We start from the raw sequence: 27476 nt of genomic DNA, 5'->3' as shown, positions 1-27476 counted from the left end.
ATAAAGATTATTAAAGAATCTTAAATTATATTAAATAAATAAATTTTAATATCAAACGCGAGATATAGTGTTGAATATCCCTATCTTCGACTCGCTTTGCAGCAGGTTCGCGCCATCGCCCTTAAGCGTAGTGAGAAACGTTCAACACTGTTCCTATTTTTTTTGTAAATTACTCCGCGATTCAAAAACATATTCCGGTGTGCATCACTATACGATTTGATACATAAAAAAAATTGAAAATAAAAGATGACAAAACTTTGTATAATATATTTCCTTTAGACATTTCGCGAGGCAACGCTGTGGAGAGATTTTTTGTTCTATGCTTATTTTTTGTTTTGTTATGTTGATTCTCACTCTTTTTTGCAAAAAAATCGTTGTTTTGGATGGGTACAGCCGTTCTTAAGTTATAAATGGTGTATTAAACTATATCTCCATCTTTTATTTTCATGTTTCCTTACACTGTTTGCTTGTACAACATATTAATCTATTATTTCGTTTCCTTGGTCCATTTTCTTTATTTTAGGAAGTACCGCTGTCTATTTTCCATTGTTTTAGTTCAGTAAAAGTTTCTTGGTGTATGTAATTGTTTATACCAGTGGTTCTCAATCTTTTTGAGTCGTATACCACAAAATACTTTTTATATTTTTGGTACTTTCTTCCTCTTCTTCTTCTTCTTCCTCTTCTTCTTCTTCTTCTTGTTCTTCTTCTTCTGGTAGCACTACAACCTTAGGTGGGTCTTGGCTGACTGCACAACTCGCTTCCATCTCGAACGGTCGTCCATGATAGTTGGGTAGCCCCATTGTTCTTAGATCTGACCATATTATATTGTCTCTTAATCGCATTCGTGGGCATTGTAAGGGCCTTCTTCCTGTGGGAGCTTCCTCCCAGATCAGTTTGGCAAGGCGATTATTAGGGAGTCCATGGACATGGCCAGCCCAGCCTGAATTGGGATACACAGCATCTCAATAAACATCATATTACAAATAAACCTTTTAATAATTAAATGCCCGTGGTAATGTTTGTTTAATAAATACGAGTAACCTAGTTTTGCATGCTAGTATTTGATACAAGGTCGAGTTGCAATAATATTCAGTGGGTGTTTATTAACAGTCAGCACTTTAAATCACGGTCACCTCGTCTTACCAAAACAGTAAATAAACAATAACCGACTTTAATTATATTTTTACGAGAACAGATAAATGAATTAGCAGTTGAGATTCGACGGGGTAACATCGATTTCAAGTAAATAATATACCACCAGTTATTTTCTGTGATATATTTAACGTGTAAATAAATGTCTTAACAACGAACTATATTTACTACATCAACCCTCATAGTCGGGGTAACCACCCCTCAGTATCCAGGGTGGCTCAGAAGGCGGGAGCCACCATATGGCGATCCAAGACCAGGGAAGAACCCAGAACTAGCAGTCTAGAACGAGAAATATAAAAACACGTCAATGTTCTTGCACCTCGACCACCCTAGATAGCAGCGGGGTGCCCACATAAAAAGGATGGAGACATCAGGCCCGAGACGGAGATGATTATGGTATAGAGATGGAACTTCGTGTGGACAATGGACAATGGACAATGCTATGGAACGTGCAGCGAGGACTTTTTGGTGATTCGAACACAGACGTGTAAAAGTGGTGAGTCCATATTATCTATTTTTATGGTATTTCCTGATTCGTATAATATAAAGCATAAAGTATAAAGTAATATTAACGTAATTATCATTTAAGACGCACATTACCTTTTAAGTTTTACCTATTTTTACTTAATTATTCTATTTTAATTTCCTTATGATACCAATATTTATCAAAATATACAGAATTTTTTTTAACCCTGATATTAGTTATTATAGGACGGAATGATACATTTTATTTGATACTGATTTTTATATGATTTTTTTATATATTTACCAACATATTTTATCTTTGCTGATTCTTATCCATTTATTATTTGACTACTGATTTTTATTACATTTGTATTGGCTAAGCAGTAGACCCCTTTTTAATGGTGATTTATATTGAGTGATATACTGATTTTTTTATGGCAATTTACTATATTTTTACTATTTTTGACATAATATTTTTCATATATATTTACTATACCGCGTAAGACTGTCAAATTTATGCGTTCGTTACGGGTACAGGAATAAGAAAATTATGAATAAATGAGTAGCAACAAAGTTACTTGGGAAGATTTCATCAAAATAGTTGAGGAGATTTCGCAAGAAGTAACAAGACAAAGTAGAAGGGTCTTGAAGAAGAAAGTACCTAAATCTAAGGATATACAAGAAGAAGTAACGACACAGCTAATTAAATTGTATAACAAATTCACACATTTAACGAAGAAAAATTGGGAAGCGCTATCGGACAAACAAAGAGAAGCGTGCAACAAATATTTCGGAAAAATAAGAGACAAAGTTATACGCTCATTTCAAGCTGTAAACTTAAGGACAGTAGTTCCAAGTTCAATACATCAACTAATCGACAAGAAAATAGAGGAAGAACAAAGCGACGAAGAAGTAGAAGAGGAAAAAAGTGACGAGGAGATAGAGGAAAAAATTGACGAGGAAATAAAAGAGGGAAAAAGCGACATAAAACAAGAGATAAAAATATTAAACATGGCTCTGACAATCAACGAATTTTTGAATATTGCAAGCAAGGTATTGCCCAACGAGTTTGATGGAAGCGCAGGGAAATTACAACCATTTTTAGACGCATTAGAGTTACTTGGAAAAATAGCAGAAGGACATGAAGAAACAGCAATAACATTAATAAAAACAAGATTGACTAATAAGGCTAGAAATCTGATAACTACAGAGGATACGATCCCACTTATAGCAGCGGCACTGAAGAAAGAATTAAGAGGTGACAATCCGAAAACGATAATAGACAAGTTAACAAAGAAAAGGCAAGGAAACAAAGATGCAGCAGTGTACGCATCCGAAGTAGAGGAATTAGCGGAACAGTTGAAAGTAGCATACATAGCGGAAGGAATGCCATTGGAGCTAGCGAAAAAATACACAACGGAAACAGTTGTAGCAACAATGAAGCGAAACGTTAATACGGATAGAGCAAAGTTAATACTGGAGGCAGGTAATTTCACAACACCGCAGGAAGTAGTATCTAAATTTTTATCGATTGATACGACAGAGGAGAACACACAGGGAAGAGTGTTCAATTATAGGACGAATTATGAAAATAGGAGAGGACAACAGCAATACCGAAGAGGATACCACAACAAATACGACAGAGGAAGAAGAAATAACTTCGGACAACGGAACGAAGGAGAAGAAACAGGAAACCAACGGAATTATTCCAACAGAGGATATAGACAATTCAACAACCAAACGTACAGAGGAAACCAGAGAGGAGGACGAAACAGAAAAGTAAGGCTACTTGAGTTAGAAGACAGCCAAGAGGAAACAGAAAACCAGCAGTTGGGGTTTTGAATGAACGAAACAAGGAAAGTACACAGTCAGAAGTGGAATATAATATTTACAACTTCGACTTAAACCTAACGAATTTTGTACGAATGAAAACAGGAATCCTAGAAAACACAAATACCTTTATCATAGACACAGGAGCTGATATTTCAATACTGAAATGTTCACAAGATTTTATGAAGGAACATGTGAAACCAAACACAAAAGCGAAAATAAAAGGAGTAACTAAAGGAGAATTACAAACAATGGGAGAAGTTGAAACAACACTAGAAGTAAAAGGATCTCGATTTGAGCATATTTTTCAATTAGTGGAACCTAGCTTTCCTATTCCAACCGACGCGCGACGGAATCATTGGGAGAGACTTCATTTCAAATTTTCAATGCATACTAGACTATGCTAACCTTAAAATGCACATTAAAGAGGACAACGATTGTTACATTAGTACAAACATTTTGGATAATATAGATAATGACACGATAATAATACCGCCCAGATGTGAAATTTACAGAATCGTAAAAATTTTTCAAACGCTGAAGAACGACAGGATAGTGGAACAACAAGAAATACAACCAGAAATATTCATAGCGAGAGCAATTATTTCAAGTAATAATCCGTACATCAAAATTTTGAACACAACCTACGAAACAGTAAAAGTAGAGACAAACGCGATCAAAACATTAGACATTAAATTATTCAACATATATAGACTGATCAACGACAGCAAGGATAGGAAAAAGGAATTACGGGAATCATTGAAGTTAGATATTCCAGAATACATACGCGATAAGTTAGTATCTTTATGTGAAGATTATTCAGATATATTCGCCCTAAGGCACGACATGCTAACATGTAACAACTTCTACGAGCAGAAACTGAGAGTTAAAGACCAAACTCCGGTATACATTAAAAACTATAGGACACCTCATGCACAAACAGAGGAATTAAACCGGCAAGTGCAAAAACTGAGAGACCAAGGAATAATAGAACCGTCTACATCAGAATACAACAGCCCAGTAGTACTGGTACCGAAAAAGGCGATAGATGGAAATAAAGCATGGAGATTATGCATAGATTTTAGACAACTGAACAAGAAAATAGTCACAGACAAATTTCCTTTACCAAGGATAGACTCGATATTAGATAAACTAGGAAGAGCAAAATGGTTTTCAGTTATAGACTTAATGTCAGGTTTTCACCAGATACCATTAGAAAAATCATCGAGAAAATACACATCGTTTAGCACAGAAAATGGAGCATTTCAATTTACCAGATTACCTTTTGGATTAAATGTAAGCCCAAATAGCTTTTCAAGGATGATGTCAATAGCATTTTCGGGATTAACACCAGACAAAGCATTTCTTTACATGGACGATATAGTAGTGATAGGAATATCTGAAAAACATCACCTAGACAACCTGAAAAAGACATTTGAGACATGTCGAAAATTCAATTTGAAACTTAACCCAGGAAAATGTCAATTTTTTAGAAGAGAAGTAACATATTTAGGACATGATCTTTCTCAGGAAGGAGTATCACCGGACAAAGCGAAATATGCAACGATTGAACAATATCCGACACCTAAGACAGCGGAAGAAACAAAAAGATTCGTAGCATTTTGTAACTATTATAGACGTTTTATTCAAAATTTTGCTGAAATATGCAGACCACTCAACAGATTATCAAGAAAAGGAGTAGAATTTTTTTGGTCAGAAGAATGTGAAAAAGCATTCAATAAGCTTAAATCATCTCTGATGAAGCCACCGATCCTAAAATATCCAGATTTCAATAAACAATTCATCCTAACAACAGACGCATCCAACGAGAGTTGTTCAGCAATTTTAAGTCAAGATTATAACGGAATAGACCTACCTATAGCATACGCATCAAGAAGTTTTAATAAAGGAGAATGTAATAAACCTATAATCGTTAAGGAATTACTAGCGATTCATTGGGGAATTAATCATTTCAAATGTTATTTGTATGGAGCACCAACATTTTTAGTAAAAACGGATCATAAACCACTAACACATTTATTTGCAATGAAAGAACCAACTTCGAAACTTACAAGAATCATATTAGATTTAGAGGAATACGATTTCGAAATAGAATACATAACAGGGAAAAATAACTATGCAGATAGTCTTTCAAGAATAACATTACATCAACTAAAGAACCTATACATAGACAATCCCCATATATTAGCTATAACACGAGCTCAAGCAAGAGAAAATAAGAAGGAAGCAAGGCAAACGAAGGCAGAAAGCGAACTCGCACTACAGCCAGAAGCCCACAAACAGACAGTAAGAAAGGTACTAAATAATTTAGAGGCGCATAGACTACCAATTTTGTCTTTTGGAGCAGAACTAATCTCACCAAGGCTGAGCATTAGGGTCAAAAACAAAATAAAGTGCAGCAAGAGCATAGCCACAGGATTCAATCATTTCGATTTAAACCAAATGTTGGCACAGCTTGATAAGCTGGCGGTAGAGAATGCAGTACGTAAAGTAAAAATATACGTAAACGATATTATTTTTAAAGTGTGAACAATTGAGGAATTTATTAAACAAGGAAACAAAATATTAAAGAATGTTGAAATATACATATGTGAAGTACCAGAAACAATAGAAGAAGACAAAGAAAAACACAGGCTAATAGAAGAATATCACAATCATCCGATGTTTGGAGGACACGTAGGAAATAACAGACTCATAAAGAAGCTAAAAGCAAGATTTAGATGGAAAAATTTGGAAAAAGACGTAAGAAAATACGTTAAACAATGTCATAAATGTCAAATTAATAAACCGAAAAAAACACATGTCGAAGAATTCGTGATATCGGACACTTCTTCCAAACCATGGGACATAGTATATATAGATACGATAGGTCCATTCACTAAAAGTAACGAAGGTAATAGATACTGTATAACAATGTTATGTGAACTTACTAAATACGCGGTCAGCATACCCGTGTGCAATAAAGAAGCAGATACAATAGCCCGAGGAATTTTTGATCATTTCATACCAACATACGGACTCATGAAGCAAATAAGAACAGACCAAGGCACAGAATATAAAAATGAAGTAATGCAGGAATTAACAAAGCTATTAAAAATAGAGCACAACTTCTCAACGGCATACCATCCACAGTCCATTGGAAGTTGCGAAAAACTACACAGAACATTAAACGAGTACGTAAGAGCATTCATAGATGAAGACAGAGAAAATTGGGATGTGTGTTGCAGGATGTTCACATACTGCTACAATACAACCCCTAACGCGTACCATGGCTACACACCGTTTGAACTATTATATGGCAGGAAGGTTAACCTACCAGAAGACTTACACAGGAGGTTCAACCATGTTACAATGTAGATGCTTACTACAACGAGTTACGTTACAAACTACAAAGCGCACACGAGAGAGCTAGAACCTTCTTACTAAAGCACAAAAAAGAGCGACAAGAAAAGAATAAGCTCAAAGCAACACCACAACAATTTAAAATAGGAGACCTAGTCTTGGTAAAAAGGGAAGAGAATGGTAAGTTTGATAGTCTTTATGTAGGCCCTTTCACAATAACAGAGGTAAATAATGTTAATTGTAAGATCAGATCGGAAAACAATAAAATCAAGGAAATACATAAGAATAGACTATATGCTTACAATCCGAAAACACCGTGAGTGACAAGTGAAACGGGTACAGTCTAGATAACGAACATTTTCACTTTTATTTTTTGTATCTAATTAGTATTTATAGGAAAAATGTATATATTGTACTTCGTAAAACGCAGCAAGTAATTAGTGGTACTATTAGAAAAATTTTCTTTCTTTTCCGTAGTCAGAAAATTTTCGGGGAAGGGGAAGATGAATTGGGATACACAGCATCTCAATAAACATCATATTACAAATAAACCTTTTAATAATTAAATGCCCGTGGTAATGTTTGTTTAATAAATACGAGTAACCTAGTTTTGCATGCTAGTATTTGATACAAGGTCGAGTTGCAATAATATTCAGTGGGTGTTTATTAACAGTCAGCACTTTAAATCACGGTCACCTCGTCTTACCAAAACAGTAAATAAACAATAACCGACTTTAATTATGTTTTTACGAGAACAGATAAATGAATTAGCAGTTGAGATTCGACGGGGGTAACATCGATTTCAAGTAAATAATATACCACCAGTTATTTTCTGTGATATATTTAACGTGTAAATAAATGTCTTAACAACGAACTATATTTACTACATCAACCCTCATAGTCGGGGTAACCACCCCTCAGTATCCAGGGTGGCTCAGAAGGCGGGAGCCACCATAAGCCCATCTTAGACGTACGTCCATCAAGTTAGCAGAACAAAGTCAGCAGAACACAATTATTCTTACACCATAATTAAGTGTAAATTAAATGCTAATTTAATGTTCCAAGAATAAATTTATTGCTCTTCTTCTTTAAAAGTTATCGCATGTTCTGCTAACTTGAGACTCAAGCTAATAGAACACTAGGTCAAAAATTTGATAAATCATTTAGAATTGAATGCCAAAGTATTATCTGAATTAAATGCAAATTTAATGTTCCAGGAAAAAAATTATTGCTCTTCTTCTTTAAAAGTTACGGCATGTTGGTAACCAACCCTTGGGATTGGTAGATTATATTTTTATTTTGCATTAACCCAGAAGCTAACACGACGACCTAACCCTTCTACTTTCTCAACCATTTTTTATAATTTTCTTAAATAAGAACACAAACAATTTTATTTTTATTCCATAAGAAGTTTCCGCACTGTCTAATTTCAAAATTTCGCACTGTATTATTCATAATAGACCCTACATGATATTAGGTCTGGATCCCGCGTATGAAAAAAAAAATTGAGTAATAGCAAGCTGAAATTTTGTTAATAGCTTAAGGGTGTCTAGTCGGATAAACTTTTATATATGGGAACACTGGAACAGGGGCAGTTTTAATTGTGGAACAGGTTAAAAATTTGGAACGGTCACACCACGAGAACGCCACATTTATTTTGTCCGACAGAACAGACTTAAACTATCCGAACAGAGATTAAACTCTCATGCAAAAATCAGACTGCTATTTATCACCTGTCATAATTCCTATCATTTGACATATTCTACATGTTCCACTCATTAAAACGCCAATTTGGTGATAAATAGCAGTCTGATTTTTGCATAATCTCTGTTCGGAGAGTTTAAGTCTGTTCTGTCGGACAAAATAAATGTGCCGTTTTCGTGGTGTGACCGTTCCAAATTTTTAACCTGTTCCACAATTAAAACTGCCACTGTTCCAGTGTTCCCATATATCAAAGTTAATCCGACTAGACACCCTTAAGCTATTAACAAATTTTCAGCTTGCTATTAAACAACTTTTTTTTCATACGCGGGATCCAAATCTATATAGTTCGTTGAGATCAAGCTATTAAGCAGCTTTTATAATAAATACAGTATGCGGCAAAATAAACAGTACTGAAATGAATATTGAAATGTTTATGATTATTTATATACACACCCAAACTTATATGGAATCACCATGTATTTCAAAACAATATTTATTTCTTTAAAAAAAACTTGTTATTATTGCGAAGAATAAAGGTTTTTATTAAAAATAAATAAATCGATAAGACAATCAGATAGTACAGCTCGGTACGGTGTAGGTTATTAGCTTGAGTTGCAAATTGAACGAAAATAAATAAACTAAATTTTGCGTCCAAAAACGAAAGTATGCCTCGTGTGGGGTTATAGAACCTACAACGGGAAAAGACTATTGGTCTTGTGGAGCAAGTAATGTTCTCAGAGGGACATAGCTGCAGAGCTAGGTGTAACACAGGGCGTTCTGTCTAAAACCTATGCTAGGTAGATAACAGGAAATAGGAAAGCTCAAAAATAAAGAAGGGAAAGTCGCCAAAAAGTAATAACGGCTCGCCACGATCGTTTAATTGTCCAATCAGCTGGAAGACACCCAATCATTTCTCACCAGCAGCTCCAAAGGCAGCTTTTGGAAGCTACAGGTGTAACTGTTTCAGTTGAAACGATAAGAAGAAGAGTTCGTGCCAAGAAGTATACAACAGGAGACAGTTATGGGTTCCCGAGTTATCCAGGCAGCACAAGATTGATCGTCTAAATTGGTGTCTTGACACCAAAACTGGAACATTGGCAATTGGCAAAATGTGCTGTTTTTAGAAAAAGTCAGGATTTGTGTAAAATCAGATGACCCACGAAATCGTGTACTTAGAGGTCGAGGAAGACAAGCAAGAACGAAAACTGTCAGATCTGTTCACAAATAAAAAAGGAGAAGTGTAATGTTCTGGAGAGGAATTGTGATCCGTAAAAAAACTCCTTTAATTTTCATCCAATCAACGTTAACTTCTCACAGGTATGTTGACAACCTGCAGTTAGGCTCTGGAGAGGTGCAACAGGAGACAATTTAATTTTCATGCTTGATAATGGACCTCCACATCCACATACCATTAGAGTGACCAGAGACATCATTGATGAGGAAGGTATCCCTTGTTTGGAGTGGCCTGCTTGCTCACCCGAGCTTTACCCTATTGGGTATTTGTGGGATATGCTTAAAAGAAAAATTAGAGCTCGCCGGGAAAATCCACAAAACATCGCACGGCTAATACAAGCTGCTCTTGAAGAATGGAGCAACCAACCACAACAAAATGTTGATAATTTGATAAGGAGCGTGCCCCCGCAAACTGAAGCTTGCATAAGGACTAGAGGTAATAACACTGACTACCAAAAAAAAAAAAACAAAAAAAATTAATAAAAACAATTTAAACATTATTAGTTTCACATTGAAATTTTTTATGCTATTGACTTTAAAACAACTAGTTTCAATTTGTTGTTTAAATACTTTATTGTTTTATTTAAGAGGAAACAGTAGCAATCAACAGGTAGCGAAAACGCGTTCCAAGATTGCGGCTGTAATTTTGAATATTTTTTCGAGATATTTGGCACAGGTATTCGTAATATAATAAAAAATGGTGGCACAAAGCCAAATTTGAAATATATATTAATATGTGGAAATTTCTCTGTAATTAAATACAATATTAAAAAAAGAGCCTATACCGCCATTAAGAAGAACAAAAAAATACACTTTCTTCAAATATATCTTTTTATCCGATGCCTAGATTTTGTGTCATTTTGGAACTACTAATGAAATAAAAAATTTTAGTAGTTCCAAAATGACACAAAATCTAGGCATCGTATAAAAAAGTTTATTTGAAGAAAGTGTATTTTTTTGTTCTTCTTAATGGCAGTACAGGCTCGTTTTTTTAATATTGTATTTAATTACAGAGTAATTTTCACATATTAATATATTTTTCAAATTAGGCTCTGTACCGCCATTCTTTATTATATTACAAATACGTGTGCCAAATATCTCGAAAAAATACTCAAAATTACAGCCGCAATCTTGGAACGCGTTTTTGCTACCTGTGGATTGCTACTGTATCAGCTTAATTGTTATGTATTTGTGACTAAATTGCTTTAAAATAAATATTCTTTGACTTCGTATGTTCGTTTTTTTAAATCCGCACAAAATAATAAGAAATATCAGATGATTCCATATAAGTTTGGGTGTGTGTAGATCAAGTATACATGTTATATCCTTGGAAACATTATTCACGACGAGGCACGTTCCCGATAAAACAGATGTTAAAGATGCCCTCTGATCAGTTCTGAAATTTCCCCCCTAACACGGTCTAAAATTAAAGAAAAACAATTGTTCAAACATAAAAATATATCAGCTCACATGAAACCGAAACCACAGAAAGACAAATTCAACCCAATAGACATGAAGGGAACTTAATGCCTATAAATTATTATTTATGTATTTTATGTAATCTGAGTTTTTCTTTTTTATGTCTTTTGGTTGGTTTTTTATTGGAAGTTCCCCTAAGGCAAATTTTCCCTCCCAAGGCAAATTTCTAGATTCGACACTGCCTCTGGCACGAAAAAATCTAGTCCGCAATTCTAGTCCGCAATTCTAAAATGGCAGACAGTGGATTTACGTACGTATCTGGTGGCGTTAGTTCTGGTGAGTGGAAACTCCCAAAATGATCGCGCAGTATTCGAAGAGATACCCTGACAGTGTGACAGGCTATCCCGTCCTGCTGAAACCATTGTTGATTTTAAGCTTTTCGTGGCCCTTTTCGTATGAACGAAAATAGCACTCCACCATAAAAAATTTTTCTGCAAAACAGAACCATTTACATTATCACGACATTCACATAAGGGGGCGTTCAAGTATTACGTAACGCAGTTTGGGGGGAGGGGGTCTTGTAAAACGTTACGGCGCGTCTTTTATGGTTTACATAGACCCCTGAATTGTATTATGTTGCACCTTCACGCTCCGCTCATGTTCCGACAACAGGACAATGGTATTGAAGGGAAAAAATCTTAAAATTTGTGAAGCACTGTAACATGTGTTTGCAATAATTAGCTGGACCTTTCTCCACAACAAAAGATGAAAAGATACATATGGGATTAAGAGGTTGCAGAGGGAACTACATGTTCATAACTCATGTATATTTTCTGAAGTCCATAACATGCAGTAGCGTTTTCCGCAGTAGGTATTCATTAATGTTTTAAATACGCAAATTTTCAAATTATTTAAAAATGTCTTTAAATAAAAAGCATTAAATACAAAACTCACTATATTGATACTTAGTTTAGAAAATTGATAGATATTTTAAAAAATAATACCCTTATTTAATGTGTGATTCCTGAATTATTAATTTCAAAGTTTTATGTGATTAATATCTTGACGAAAATTATACATAATTTCAAAATTTCACCTTGCAATATTCATAATAATAGACCCTACATAATACACATTTTTGAGATGAGGTTGTTAAGCAGCTTCTAAAACAAAAATATACAGGGTGTTTAATTAAAATTAAAGATAATAGACTACGGTAGGCTTGAATGAATCACCCTGTACATTTAAATTTATGTTTAAAAAGCACACATTTTTATATATGAAAATCTACGGGTCTCAGCGTTTTTTTAAAATTGGTTAAAACAAGGACAGAAATAATTTTATTCCATAAGTGCCTTCTTATATATATACAGGGTGTTTCAGAAAAAGGTAACACAATCTCTAGGATAGGTGAAAAATTTAAAAATAATTGGGGTTTGCTTACTAAATAATTTTTGTAACGGCATGCGTTTTTACGATACAGGGCTTGAAGAACAAAAAGTTTTACACATCTTTTTCACTATTTTTCCGAAACTACTGGTAACATCGTGTATTATTCTTTATACAAAAAGTTTTACTAAACAAAATAAAATGTTGAAATAATAAATATGTTATTTTATTTTAAGCTTTTATTAAAAAAGTTAAAATAGAAGAATGTATGAGAAGAACAATAAAGAATGAAGCCAAAAATGTATGTAAGGATGGGGCCAAGTAGGGAAAATATAAATGTAAATGTAAAATTAATAATAAAAGATTATTATTGTAAGTTTTTGACATATTGCATGTCATGGGACATGCAATTACGATTGGCAGGGATAACCAGACATATGAACTGAATAGAAGAATCGTTCTTGGGTGGGCAGCATTTGGAAAGCTGAGAGAAACTTTTAAAAGTGAGTTGCCCACATGCCTAAAGAGAAAGGTATTTGATCAGTGTGTCCTCCCAGTCTTGACGTACGGATCAGAAATACTTACCTTAACTAAAGCCTCGGCTACCAAACTAAGAGTAACGCAGATAAGAATGGAGCGGTCAATGTTAGGAATAACTCTGCAAGACAAAATCAAAAACGAAGAAATCAGGAGAAGAACAAAGGTGACTGACGTCATCGAAAGGATAGCCAGGTTGAAGTGGAGATGGGCAGGACACATAGCCACAATGACAGATGGGCGATGGACAAAAAGGTTATTGGAATGGAGGTCAAGAGAAGACAAGAGAAGCGTCGGTCGACCGCCTACAAGATGGACTGACGACTTAAGAAAGCTTAATAAAAACTGGATGAGAGCGGCGCAGGATAGACGTGGTTTTAAATGAGGGGAGGAGGCCTATGTTCAGCAGTGGACATTTAAGGCTAGATGATGATTGTAAGTTTTTATTATTACCTCAAATGCGATTAAAATAATATCAAAGTTCTTTTACCGAGTTTCCGGTACTTTTCGCAACCTCGTTTTCCATTTAGGTTCAAATGGTAGCTTGGGTGTTACGTTACGTTTAGGTAGGGGGAGGGGGTACAGAAAAACGTTACGGTGCGTTACATGGGAGGGAGGGGGGTCAAAAATCTTCAAAAATTGCGTTACGTAATACTTGAACGCTCCCTAAGTTACAACAACGTTTGGAAACCATTCAGTACGTTTCGGCACATGACACATACAAATTTTGAGGCATACGAATTTCAGTTACTGTTTATTTTGCCGGATACCGTATAAAAATATACAGGGTATTATATTAAAAAAAAAAGAAAATATTGGCTATGCTAGACTTGCGTGAATAACCGTTTATATTTAAATTTCTGTTTAAAAGCTTTCATTTACATTTTAAACTTGACGGGTCTCAGTGTTTTTATACCTTTTTAAAACAAAGACACTAACAAAACAAAAATTTCGTTAAAAGTCATGATTAGGTAAAACTAGGAAAAACTAATACTCTGGGCTAATTAGCAAAATTCATGGAAAAGTTATTTACCAGCAATTTTATTGCTGGAATCGAATTATAAGATCCTATATATTAATAATGCGGGATCCTCGGAAAATGCGGGTTTTCCTAACAAAAACTATAATTTTCAAATAAAGTTTTAGGTAAGTAATTATTAATCAATAATTAAATAACTTAGTGACATCAAAGAGTTCTTGGTATAGATTGTAATTCCAGAAGCCGGTGAAAATTAAACGAATATTTTAGCAACAATTCAATTGTTAATTAACAATTTACGATCGCAATAATAACCAAAATAATCACGATACATTGATCAAACTTATAAAGATTATAAAGATGAGATGCTTGTTTAATATTTTATCGACAAAATATAAATTTTTCTTTTTTTTGCATAATCTTTAAATTTTGAAAAAAAATAGTTATAATACGTTGGTCTAATTAGTAAAGTACAAAGAAAGGTTATTTACCAGCAATTTTATTGCTTTAATCGAATTATAAGATCCTATATATTATTAATATAGGTATGCAAAGTCCACAGATAGTGTGCTACTTTTTTTATAAACAAAATGGCGCCGACAAATCGTATTTTTTTAAATTATTGCTCTATAACTCCGAAGATTTTAACTTGACACCAAAAATACTCAAATAAAAATTCACCCCAATTTAATTCTACATAGAGGCATGTTCTTCCCGATTTGCTCCGACGAAAATTTTCCTCGGAAAATGTGGGTTTTCCCAACAAAATCTCGAATTTTCAAATAAATTTTTTGGGCCAGTAATTATTTATTAATAATTATATAGCTTGGTGAAATAAAAGCTTTCTTGGTATAGATTATAAATTCAGAAGCCGGTTAAAATAAAACTAATATTTTAGCAACAATTCAATTGTTAATTAACAATTTACAGTCGCAATAACAACCAAAATAATCATGAGACATTGATCAAACTTAGAAAGATTATAAAGGTGTGATGCCTATTTAATATTTTGTCGACAAAATATAAATTTTTCATTTTTTTGCATACTCTTTAAATGTTTAAAAAAATTGTTTTAAACAAATTAACATTTCTTAGAAATTGTTTATTATATTCTAATTTTAAAAAATACTTAAAATGCGTATTCCATAGGTCTTGAAAATGAATGCTTTAAAAAATTTTTCCAACCATTTGCAAAAAAGTTAGGAAACAGCAAAATAAATATACGATATCTCCATTGTTTATAATTTGTTTTAATTGTTTCAAAGCTTAAAAGTGAGTCTATGGTACAATCTAATTACTCACAAAGAATGTCAAAAATTAGTGCAATGGTTATATTTTAATCAAAGATTAAAAATACTTTTTTTTGTAACTTTTAGCGCGAAAGTAGGCTTGATACAGAGCCGGAGATAAAATGTTCACTCGAACGACTGACAAGCTTAAACTCGCACGAGTTGTGTATGTGGGCGGGTAGCTACGGTACTGTATTATTCCACTTTCGCGCGTGTAAATTACAAAAAAATATATTTATAATATTTAATTAAAATATAACCATTAAGCTGATAATCGATATTGTTTTATAAATAATTAGCTTGTACTTTAAACTCACTTCTACGCTTTGAAAGAATTAAAAAAAATTATTAACACCGTAGTAATCGTATGTTTATTTTGCTGTTTCATAACTTTTTTGCAAATGGTTGCAAAAAAGTTTTAAAGCATTCATTTTCAAGATATTTGAAATGCGCATTTTAGCTATTTTTTAAAATTATAATATAATAAAAACTTTCTGAGAAACGTTAATTTGTTTATAACTATTTTTTTAAACATTTAAAGATTATGCAAAAAAATAAAAAATTTATATTTTGTCGACAAAATGTTAAATAGGCATCTCATCTTTATAAGATTTCAAAGTTTGATCAGTGTATCATAATTATTTTGGTTATTATTGCGACCGTAAATTATTAATTAACAATTGAATTGTTGCTAAAATATTCGTTTAATTTTCACCAGCTTCTGGAACTATAATCTAAACCAAGAAGGCTTTTAAGTCACCAAATTATTTAATTATTGGTAAATAATTACTTATCTAAAACTTTATTTGAAAATTAAAGATTTTGTTGGGAAAACCCGCATTTTCCGAGGAACATTTTCGTCGGAGCAGATCGGGAAAAACACGTCTCTATGCAGAATTTAATCACGGTGAATTTTTATTTGAGTGTTTTTGTTGTACAGTTAAAATCTTCGGAGTTCTAGAGCAATAATTGAAAAAAACACGATTTTCGGGCGCCATTTTGTTTATAAAAAAAGTAGCACACTATCTGAGGACTTTGCATACCTATATTATTAATATATAGGATCTTATAATTCGATTCCAGCAATAAAATTGCTGGTAAATAACTTTTCCCAAAAATGGCCTATTCTCCGATAATCAGCCCAGACTATAATGATAATACCTCCCGACAAGGTATTTAGCCTAAAGGCGGATCCACATCAACAAAAATTTGTGCGTGTGTTGTATTTTAAAATACAGAAAAAATATTGGCGGGGCAAATTTAAATCTGGTCAAGTATTTTTACGACGTAAATATTTAGTTCGTGTACATTGTACCGCCGAATCCACTTAGCGACAAGTGGATAATCAAGTCCACACTAACATTGCTGTGCGGCGCAAATTTGTTTGAAGTCGACTGAAAAACCGACAGCACGATGAATAGCGTGCTTTATTCGCCACGAAAATATTTTTGCGTAATTCTATACGGCACACAGTCCACATATAGTATGGTATAACTAGACCCAAACCCAGACATCCAAAGTGAAAGTTATCCTTTAACACCAAATTGTTCTATATGGTCCACATAATGTTCAGAAAAAAGTCACACCATTTTGAGCATTGGGCGTTTTTCGTCAATATTTCTAAAACTATGCGGTTTAGCATGAACAACCTTCTACACAAAAATGTTCTACATTAAATTTGAAATAAAAAGGTCCTATGCATAATCCTTCTAAAATGATCGGTTCAAAAGTTACGGAGGTAGTATAGTATAATTGGTCAAAAAAAAGGCCTAACCCAGACATCCAAAGTAAAAGTTTTCCTTCAACACCAAATTGTTCTATATGGTCCACATATAGTTCAGTAAAAAGTTTTTGAGCGTCCGGTTTGGTGGGGGAGATGGGGGAAAAGTCGGTAAATTAGTAGTTTTTTAGGTTTTTCGTCAATATTTCTAAAACTATGCTTTAGCGTAAACAATGTTCTATACAAAAATATTCTACGTGAAATTTAAAACAAAAAAGGTCGGATACATAATTGTTATAAAATCAACGGTTCCTGAGTTACGGAGGGTATAAAGTGAGGTTTTCGATACTTTTTATATTCTTTGGGCAATTTATAGAAATTTTCTTTAACAGGTATTCTGTTTTGTTCATAAAATTTACTATTTCAGTGGCCGATGATATGTTAGTGATAAGTCCTTGAGGAAACGTCAACCTCACCACCCAAAATCATCATCAATTGCCCAGATAATATAAAAAGTATCGAAAACCTCCACTTTTCACCCTCCGTAACTCTAGAACCGTTGATTTTATAACAATTATGTATAGGACCTTTTTTGTTTTAAATTTTATGTAGAACATTTTTGTATAGACCATTGTTTAGGCTAAAGTATAGTTTTAGAAATATTGACGAAAAACGTAAAAAAACTACTAATTTACCGACTTCTCCCCCATCTCCCCCCAAACCGGACGCTCAAAATGGTGTAACTTTTTACTGAACAATAAGTGGACCATATAGAACAATTTGGCGTTGGAGGAAAACTTTTACTTTAGATGTCTGGGTTAGACCTTTTTTGGACCAATTATACTATACTACCTCCGTAACTTTGGAACCGTTCATTTTAGAAGGATTATGCATAGGACCTTTTTTATTGAAAATTTAATGTAGAACATTTTTGTATAGAAGGTTGTCCATGCTAAACCGCATAGTTTTAGAAATATTGACGAAAAACCTAAAAAACTACGAATTTACAGATTTCTCTCCCCTCTACCTCCCAAACCCGTCGTTCAAAATGGTGTGACTTTTTTCTGAACATTATGTGGACCACATAGAACAATTTGGTGTTGGGGGATAACTTTCACTTTGGATGTCTGGGTTATGGCATTATTTGGATCAATTATATCATACTAAAAAAGTTCAGCGCACACGAGAAAATTTGCGTCAAATACAATGTACAACATAAATTTTTATTGATGTGGATCCGTCCAGTGCCGGATTTACCACTATGCCTACTAGGCCGCGGCCTAGGGCCGCAAGCAAAGGGGGCCGCAGCGTTTTGTAAAAAGTAGCAAAACATTGACAAGAGTTTTCACAAGAGTAGAAAAACATTGCAACAGACTGCACAGACTTGAATGTGACTAGCAACATACATAAATATACAAATCTCTAAAGGAGTACGTATTGAGTCTGACAGACAACTTTAATTCCTATGAAAAAAGAGGAAAAGAGTTGTCTAAAAATGAAACCTATATTCTTGAAATAAAAAGACGCCAGAAAAGAAAAGTTCTTCCTGGCCAAGACAAAGAAGATGCATCCACTGAATCCCACCTTAATGACAAAGAAGACTTATAAGATTAATACATTCAATGTTGTAATTTGACAGCCTTTATTAAGAATTGGATGAAAGGTCCGAAGTTTATTCCAGTCTTAATGAACAATTTGGATTTTTAAACAACTTATCGTCAATTTCCAATGAAGAAATCAATGGAAAAGCTTCGATTTTGGCTAAAAGGTATCGAATCGACATAGATGGTGACATTGGAGAAGAGTGTGTACAGTTCAAAGACTTTGCGCATTCTACCATGCATGATGACCTCTAATGCATCTGCAGAAAGATCATTCAGCGTGTTGAAAATAATCAAAAACTACTTGAGGAATACTCGACTTCTGACGAAGATTTTAGATTGTCTAGTTTGGCTAGTTTTGTTTCAAAAGCTGAGCTTTCTCAAGTCTTAAAATTTTACGATTTGATTAAAGATATTGCAGCCAAAAAATCTAGAAAAGTGAGTGTTTAGAGATGAGATTTATTATCTGTATGGAGTGGAGTGAGTTAATCGCTAATCCAACTTTATCCATATTAAGAACATGAAATTGAAGTTTGTCAGTATAAGGGTGAGAATTGAACGATCTAGAAGTTTTTTTTGTTGTATTCTTAAGTATTCTTAATATTTTGATTTTTCAGTACTGTATCCTATAACTATTACAGTTCATATTATTTAGCTTGTTATTTTACTTATAATGTCTTTTCAACTCGGCTTTCAATAATAATAATTTTAACAATATTAATAATTTTAAAAATAATTGCTGTTTGATAAATTTTTGAATTATATATTTTCTATAAATCTAGAAATTGTTGTTAGAGCTGTTTTGAGATTTTAGCCAAATTTGTAAACAAAGATTATTTAATTAGTGAATACACCATTTCAACCTATTTATGTATCGTATTTAAATAGAATATTAGTTGCATTTTATTCATTTATGTTAAGCTTTGTATGTAGTAATAATTTTAAAAAGTAAAATTAAAATAACTGTTATGTCTTGTTTTAATTTGAAATATGCTTTATGCTTTAATTACATAATAGTGAAGTTTTCAGGGGCCTCTCGGGGTAATTTGGCCTAGGGCCGCAAGTACCCTTTATCCGGCACTGGATCCGTCTTTATGTTTACTTTTTTGTTTTATTGTGTTAGCTTTTATGACGTCACTAAAACTATGATGTGCAACTCTGATTATTGTTAGAACAAGCAATTTTGGCTCTATAATATCTATCTATCTCTCTAATATCTTTGGCTCTATAATATAAGGATTTAATGATTCCCTTTTTAACATTATTGGCTAATATATTTATGGAGGATTTCGAATCTGATTATTGTGCTATTACTGTGCTTGTATTTACCTTTTGTTGTCTAATTCTCTCAGCTAGTTCTGAAGCAGAGAGGAGGAGGATTTCATTTTTGACTGGAGGACAAGCTCTTGATTTCCTGAATATTCTTTTTATCAGGACCGGAATATACAAAACGTTTACAGATTTTATAACCATCCAAAATAAAACTCGAATAGCTATGATTCCTGGTGGCATTATCTGCAACAAAGGAAAAAATAATTTAAATTGTTTTTTTGATCTAGTAGGAATAATATGAAATATACCACATTAATTAATTATGTTTTTCAAAAGCAATATTTATTTACGACCATATAATATATTGGTTGTTTAGGGGTTTAGGGTTTATTTGTAGTGAAGTATAATCTTACATTTGCCTCTTGGAAGTTTAAACATTAATTTAAGAGGATCGGTACGTATTTTCGGCTGCAATGGTATTCAAATGAGGATTCATTTTTTTCGAATCCTGAGAAAACTAATAAGTATTTTTGAAAAATTTAAACGCACAATGAAAGATTACGTTATTAGCGAGGGCCGAAAGTCCCTGAGAACTTCTATAATGTTTATTTTAATAAGTTACAGGGGTGAAAAACTAAGAGAAAATTTAGTGTGATTTTTAATTTCAAATATCTCATTCAAAATAAACTTTTTATTTATTCTAAGGGACTTTCGGCCCTCGGTAATAATTTAGTCTTTCATTCTGTGTTTAAATTTTTCAAAAATATTCATTGGTTTTTTCAGGATTTGAAAAAAAATGAACGCAATGCCGTGATAATATTTTCCAAATCTGTCTTTGTCTTACAACGCCTTCAGCCGAATATAATATTGTCAGCATATATTGTCAGTCAGACACTGACAATCAGTGACAATTTTAAATATTTGACATTGCATCGGGAATATTTTGAGAAATTGATTAAATATTATTGATATATAGTGTATTTGATAAATAATTGATTTAAGACGTGAACTTAATAAAAAGTTATTTATTGTGTACCTATTATTTGTGGAAGATCCAAGAAGAGAATACATCAGATATATCCTGTGATCCAAGTATTTTGTTGTTAGAGATGTTCAAAATTGTAAGCGTTCCATAATAAAAATATATTATTAAAAAATCACTTTAACACTTTTCCTCTTTTCTCGATTGATTATTAGTTTTTGTTGTACAAATAAATTATTACAATCACTGAAAACATAGTTAGTGAAAAAATTATCATATTTATTAACTGAATTAATAATTTGCAGTTATAAAAATAACAGTTATCCAAGAACATTCAAAAGCCATCTCTTTAAATTAATTATGACATTTTCAAGTAGAATGACATTCTAGTAATGTTTACATATCCATACCAGTGTGAATTTTACTACACGTAATTTGCCGTGTAAAGACAGAAAAAGTAGGGATACACGTAAAATATTTGCGAATTATGTACCCATAGCCTTAAGCGAAAATTAATGTTTATTTGTGAAATAAATATTTTTTTATATTTTCTGACAGCAGTAAAATGTATTTTGAATTAAATAAATAACATACATTATTATTTTTTTGTCAATTAATTTAATTAAAAAACAATTTTTTTGCTACCCTGTACAAACAATCATATTAATGTTTATGTTACTGAGTATTTAGTATGGTATAGTTAGTATGGTATAGTATGGTTAGTTAAATCTTACACAAGATGTATTTTGTGCAAGAGTGCCATTTTTGTTTTTTGCTTTGATAATAGCTTTAATATGATACAATTGATTCAAAAGATGGCATAACCCAGACATACAAAGTGAAAGTTATCCTCCAACACCAAATTGTTCTATATGGTCCACATAATGTTCAGAAAAAAGTCACACCATTTTGAGCGTCGGGTTTGGGGGGGGGGGGGGGAGAGGGGGGAGAAATTTGCAAATTCGTAGTTTTTTAAGTTTTTCGTCAATATTTCTAAAACTAAGCGGTTTAGCATGAACAACCCTCTAATGTTCTACATTCAATTTGAAATAAAAAAGGCCCTATGCATAACCCTAAAATGAACGGTTCCAAAGTTACGGAGGTAGTATAGTATAATTGGTCCAAAAAAGGCCTAACTCAGACATACAAAGTAAAAGTTTTCCTTCAACACCAAATTGTTCTATATGGTCCACATATTGTTCAGTAAAAAGTTACACCATTTTGAGAGTCCGGTTTGGGGGGGAAGATGGGGGAGAAGTCGGTAAATTAGTAGTTTTTTTACGTTTTTCGTCAATATCTCTAAAACTATGCTTTAGCGTAAGGAATGTTCTATACAAAAATGTTCTATAGAAAAATGTTCTACATAAAATTTAAAACAAAAAAGGTTCTATACATAATTGTTATAAAATCAACGGTTCCAGTGTTACGGAGGATGAAAAGTGGAGGTTTTCGATACTTTTTATATTTACCGATTTCTCCCCCTCTCCCCTCAAACCCGACGCTCAAAATGGTGTGACTTTTTTCTGAACATTATGTGGACCATATAGAACAATTTGGTGTTGGAGGATAACTTTCACTTTGGATGTCTGGGTTTTTGGTATATTTATATCATAAATATTGCCCAAAAAATATAAAAAGTATCGATATCTACGACTTTTCACCCTCCGTAACTCTGGAACCGTTGATTTTATAACAATTATGTATACAACATTTTTTGTTTTAAATTCCATGTAGAACATTTTTGTATATAACATTGTTTACGCTAAAGCATAGTTTTCCATTTCCCTCCAAAACCGGACGCTCGAAATGGTGTAACGTTTTACTGAACAATATGTGGACCATACAGAACACTTTGGTGTTGAAGGAAAACTTTTACTTTGGATGTTTGGGTTAGGCCTTTTTTTGGACCAGTTATACCATACTACCTCCGTAACTTTGGAACCATTCATTTTAAAAAGATTATGCATAGGGCCTTTTTTATTTCAAATTTAATGTAAATCAATTTTGTATAGAGGGTTGTTCATGCTAAACCGCATAGTTTTAGAAATATTGGCGAAAAACTTAAAAACTACGAATTTACCGATTTCTCCCCCCTCTCCCCCCAAACCCGACGCTCAAAATGGTGTGACATTGTGTGGACCATATAGAACAATTTGGTGTTGAAGGATAACTTTCACTTTAAATGTCTGGGTTATGCCATCTTTTGGATCAACTATACTATACTAATTCAATAACCTTTTAAATGAGCTAGCACACGACCCTTATTCTCATTTAAAAAATCATATATTGTTTATTTCGTTACAATATTGTTTATTTCGTTACATAGTCTAAAACTTTATTTGAATAATATTGATTTTTCGATATTTAACCATATGAATAAAAAAAAGGGTGAACAGATAACAACAAATGTGAAAAATTAACTTTTAGCACGATGTGTCTCAGTACATATTATACCCTGTTTTTAAACTAGGAAGAGTCATTCAAATTAACGGCGCCGTAATGCTTGTTTGTAATTGGTCCAACCTCAGGCAAGTTTACTCCACTGTTATGAAATTTTGACACTATTGACATTTATGAAATTTTGACTCTATTGGCATTTCATATTTTAATTAAGTTAGATCGCGATTTTTTTTTATTTTCTGCGTTATTCCCTTAATTTTTAGATTTTTAGTCTGCTTTTATATAAAAAACGGTTGTTTTTAGAACTCTTTAGCGACGTACTAGTACAATATAATATTTATGGATTACCGTCGAAGGCCGATATGTCAATCAAAAAAGAATTTGATATTTGGTGATTTTTCTAGTGACGTTTTGGGTGTGAATCTGTCTTTTGAGATTACTCTCCTGGTTTAAAAACAGGGTATAGTAATATTTGACTCCCAGTTATTAAGCAAAAAATTAAGATCATCCTTCAGGGATTCTGCAGGTAAAAATAATGACTGCTTTTCATAAATCAATATGTATACATTCAGTTGAAATGACTTTATTCTTCTTTCTTCTTCTTGTGCCACTCCTATCGGAGATTGGAAATCATCAAGGCTACCCTGACTTTGTTTACAGCTGACCTAAAAAGTTCATTAGTGGTGCAGCCAAACCACCCTCTCAAATTCCGCATCCACGACATTCTTCTACGGCCTGGATTCCGTTTTCCTTCTATTTTTCCTTGCATTATATTTTGAAGTAATGCGTATTTATGACCTCTCATCAGGTGACCCAAATACTCGAGTTTTCTTCGTTTTATCGTTAATAAAATTTCTGGGTCCCTTCCTATCCTTCGTATTACTTCAAGATTTGTGATTCTTTCAACCCAACTTATCTTCAGCATTCGACGGTAGCACCACATCTCGAAACTTTCAATATTTTTTATGTTGTTCTGTTTGAGAGTCCAGGCCTCTACACCGTATAATAGCGTGTTAAATACGTAGCCACTTAGCATTCTTAATCGTAGAGGGATGCTTATATCTCTGTTGCAGAAGAATTTTCTCATCTTTATGAAGGTGGCCCTGGTAATTTCGATACGTCTTTTTATTTCATTGTTTTGGTCTCCAGTTTCGTTTATTAAAGTTCCCAAGTATTTATAACTTGATACTTTTTCAATTTGAATGCCGTTTATACTAATATGTGCTGGTTGTGTTATGATTTTACTGAAGACCATATACTTGGTTTTTTTGATATTAATGTTTATGCCATAATTGTTGCAAGCAATATTTATGTTTGTAAGTAATCGTTGTAATTCTTCTACTGTTCTTGCAACTAGTACAGTGTCGTCTGCGTATCGAATATTATTTACAACCTCTCCATTGATTACGATTCCTTCATTTGCTTGCAAAAGGGCTTCCTGACAGATGCTTTCACTATATACATTAAATAGCAGTGGTGACAATATGCATCCCTGTCTTACTCCTCTACGTATTTCTATTGCTTTTGACATCTCGTTTTCTATTTTGATGTTAGCTTTCTGATTCCAATATAAGTTGAGAATTATTCGCAGATCTTTATTATCTATGTCTTTTCTTTCAAGAATGTCTCTTAGCCTATCGTGGCGTACTCTGTCAAACGCTTTTTCAAAATCGATAAAACATGCATGTACTTCTTGATTAACGTCTAGGCATCTTTGTGTAAGAACATTCAAACCGAAGAGAGCTTCTCGAGTACCTAGTCCTTTTCTGAACCCCATCTGTGTATTACTAATATCTGACTCCAACTTTTGATAAACTCGGTTGTGGATGATTTTTAGAAATATCTTTAGTAGATGGCTCATTAAAGATATTGTTCGATGTTCTGAACATTCTTTTGCATTGGATTTCTTTGGCAGTGTAACGAATGTAGACAGCAGCCACTCTTGAGGTATAATACCAGTATTGTATACTGTGTTAAATAAGTGCAATATTATACCTATTGATTCATCATTCAAGAGCTTTAGTAATTCAGTAGGAACCTCATCGGGTCCATTTGCCTTTCCAGTTTTGGAATTTCTAAGTGCCATTTCTACTTCACATTTTAGGATTTCAGGTCCCGTTTCACCATTTACCTTGTCAATGTTATTTCTGCTGTCCTCAAACAATTCTCTTATGTATTCACTCCATCTATTAATTTTTTCTGTTAAGTCTACAATAATATTTCCGTCTCTGTCCTTAAGCAAACTTATTTGATGTCTTCTTTGGGTTCCTGTAAGTTCTTTTACTTTTTTATGTATATTGAATGTGTCATACTTTCTTTCATAGTCTTCCATTTCTACGCATTGTTCTTTAATCCATGATTCTTTGGCCTTCTTTATTATTTGCTTTATGTTCTTATCAACCTCTCTGTATTTTTCTGAATTATTCTTCAATTTGCGTCTTTCATCCATTAGTTCTAGTATGTCTGGTGTCATCCACACCTTATGTTTCTTTGGAGATTTGGTTAGGTGTTTCTTTCCCGTAGTTCTTATTATAGTGTTTATATACTTCAGTTTTTCATCTATGTTGTCTGTTCTGCGGATTTGGTTTTCTGCTACACTGAGGTCGGTGGTGATTTCTTCGCGCACTGTTTGTCGTCGGTGTTCACTTTTAAGCTGACTTAAGTCTAACGTTGGGATAATGGTTTTTCTCATTTTCTTTGGTCTAGCTTCTAACACAGATACTACTGGATTATGATCCGACCCGATATCAGTTCCAGGGTAAGTTTTAGTAGATTTCACGGCATTACGGTATCTTTTTGTCACCATTATGTAATCTATTTGGTTTCTGATTACTTTTTCTTGTGTGTGTTGAGGTGACGTCCACGTATACAGTCTCCTTGGGGGTAATTTAAAGAATGTATTTGTTATTATTAAATCTTCGCTTTGACAAAACTGAACTAAACGATCACCCCTTTCATTTCTATTACCTAAGCCGTATTCACCGACATTTTCTCCAACTTTACCCTGACCTACCTTGGCGTTCAGATCGCCCATTACTATGTTAATGTGTTGTCTCTTTGTTGTTCTCATCACCTCTTCTAAGTTATTATAGAATTGTTCTATTTCCTCTTCGTCTTTGTCTGCTGTAGGAGCGTACACTTGTATGATGTTTATTATGTTCTTCTTATCTTTCAGTTGTATTAACATCACGCGCTCTGAGAATGGAGTAAAATTTGCTACAGCATCTTTCCATTTTTTTGAGATGATGACTCCAACTCCGTATCGATGGGTTGTGGTGTCACTTCCGGCATAATAAAACATACCATGATTAGTTGTGGGGCATTTGCCATTTCCTGGCCATTGTGTATCGCTTATGCCTAATATGTCTATACCCAAACGATCCATTTCCAACACGGCGTTATCTAATTTTCCAGAAGAGAATAAGCTCCTCACATTCCACGTAGCAATTTTTATGGTTGTCTTTTTCTTATTACAAGGGTTTCGCAGGTTTACGACCGAGGAAGCCTTGTACTTATCTATTTGTCTTCCTCTGCCGGATCTTGGTATCCGATGTCCATGATCAGTACTTCTCCTTTGCATGTCCACCATGATGATTACTACTAGGGGTACTCTATGAGTCCTTAATGCAGTGGTTCCCCGTTGCCTTCTGCATCCTTATGCCGTTGACCATTCTGTAGGGTTCATCCGCCTTCGAGACCGATTTCTCAGTCTCAGGACAAAAGAGTGCCCTAACACTTACTAGCTCATCCACCCGAAGCTGTTGGCTAGTAAGTGGAGATTGCTTATACCGGCAATCGCTCGGTGGTTACCCTCACTTAGTTTAGCCTACAGACCAATGCAGTTGCCCAGGGTGTGGCACGTGGAGCCATAAGTGACAGTTGGATGTCTTATGAGGACCAGTTACTTCGAACCATCTCCCATATATTACGCTCGATGTGGCCGTTCTCATAAAAGGTACTACCTCTATAAAATACCCCAACACCCCAATGACTTTATAGTAGTCTCTATACCTAATATAATTATTTTTAATCATAGACCATATCCTTATGTCTAAAAACTATTAAATTTTGATGATAGCCTTTAGACCAGGACATTAAGCACAAAATAAATCGATTTAAAAAAACAGCACCTAATAGAGAC

At 33.6% G+C, this 27476-nt stretch overlaps 1 protein-coding gene across 5 annotated transcripts in view; it reads right to left on the bottom strand.

The window, feature by feature from the left end:
• The window catches only part of LOC114334979 (fatty-acid amide hydrolase 2-B), a 328905-nt gene that overhangs the window by 49777 nt on the left and 251652 nt on the right, over positions 1–27476 (bottom strand). For all 5 annotated transcript variants that reach the window (XM_050651630.1, XM_050651631.1, XM_050651629.1 and 2 more), the window contains one exon: positions 20011–20196. In XM_050651630.1, the coding sequence (XP_050507587.1) occupies positions 20011–20196 (186 nt within the window). The remainder of the gene's footprint in view (positions 1–20010; positions 20197–27476) is intronic.

This window comes from Diabrotica virgifera, chromosome 5, assembly GCF_917563875.1.
Source record: "Diabrotica virgifera virgifera chromosome 5, PGI_DIABVI_V3a".
Lineage (NCBI taxonomy): Eukaryota > Metazoa > Arthropoda > Insecta > Coleoptera > Chrysomelidae > Diabrotica > Diabrotica virgifera.
This window is presented reverse-complemented; position numbering and strand designations above follow the sequence as displayed.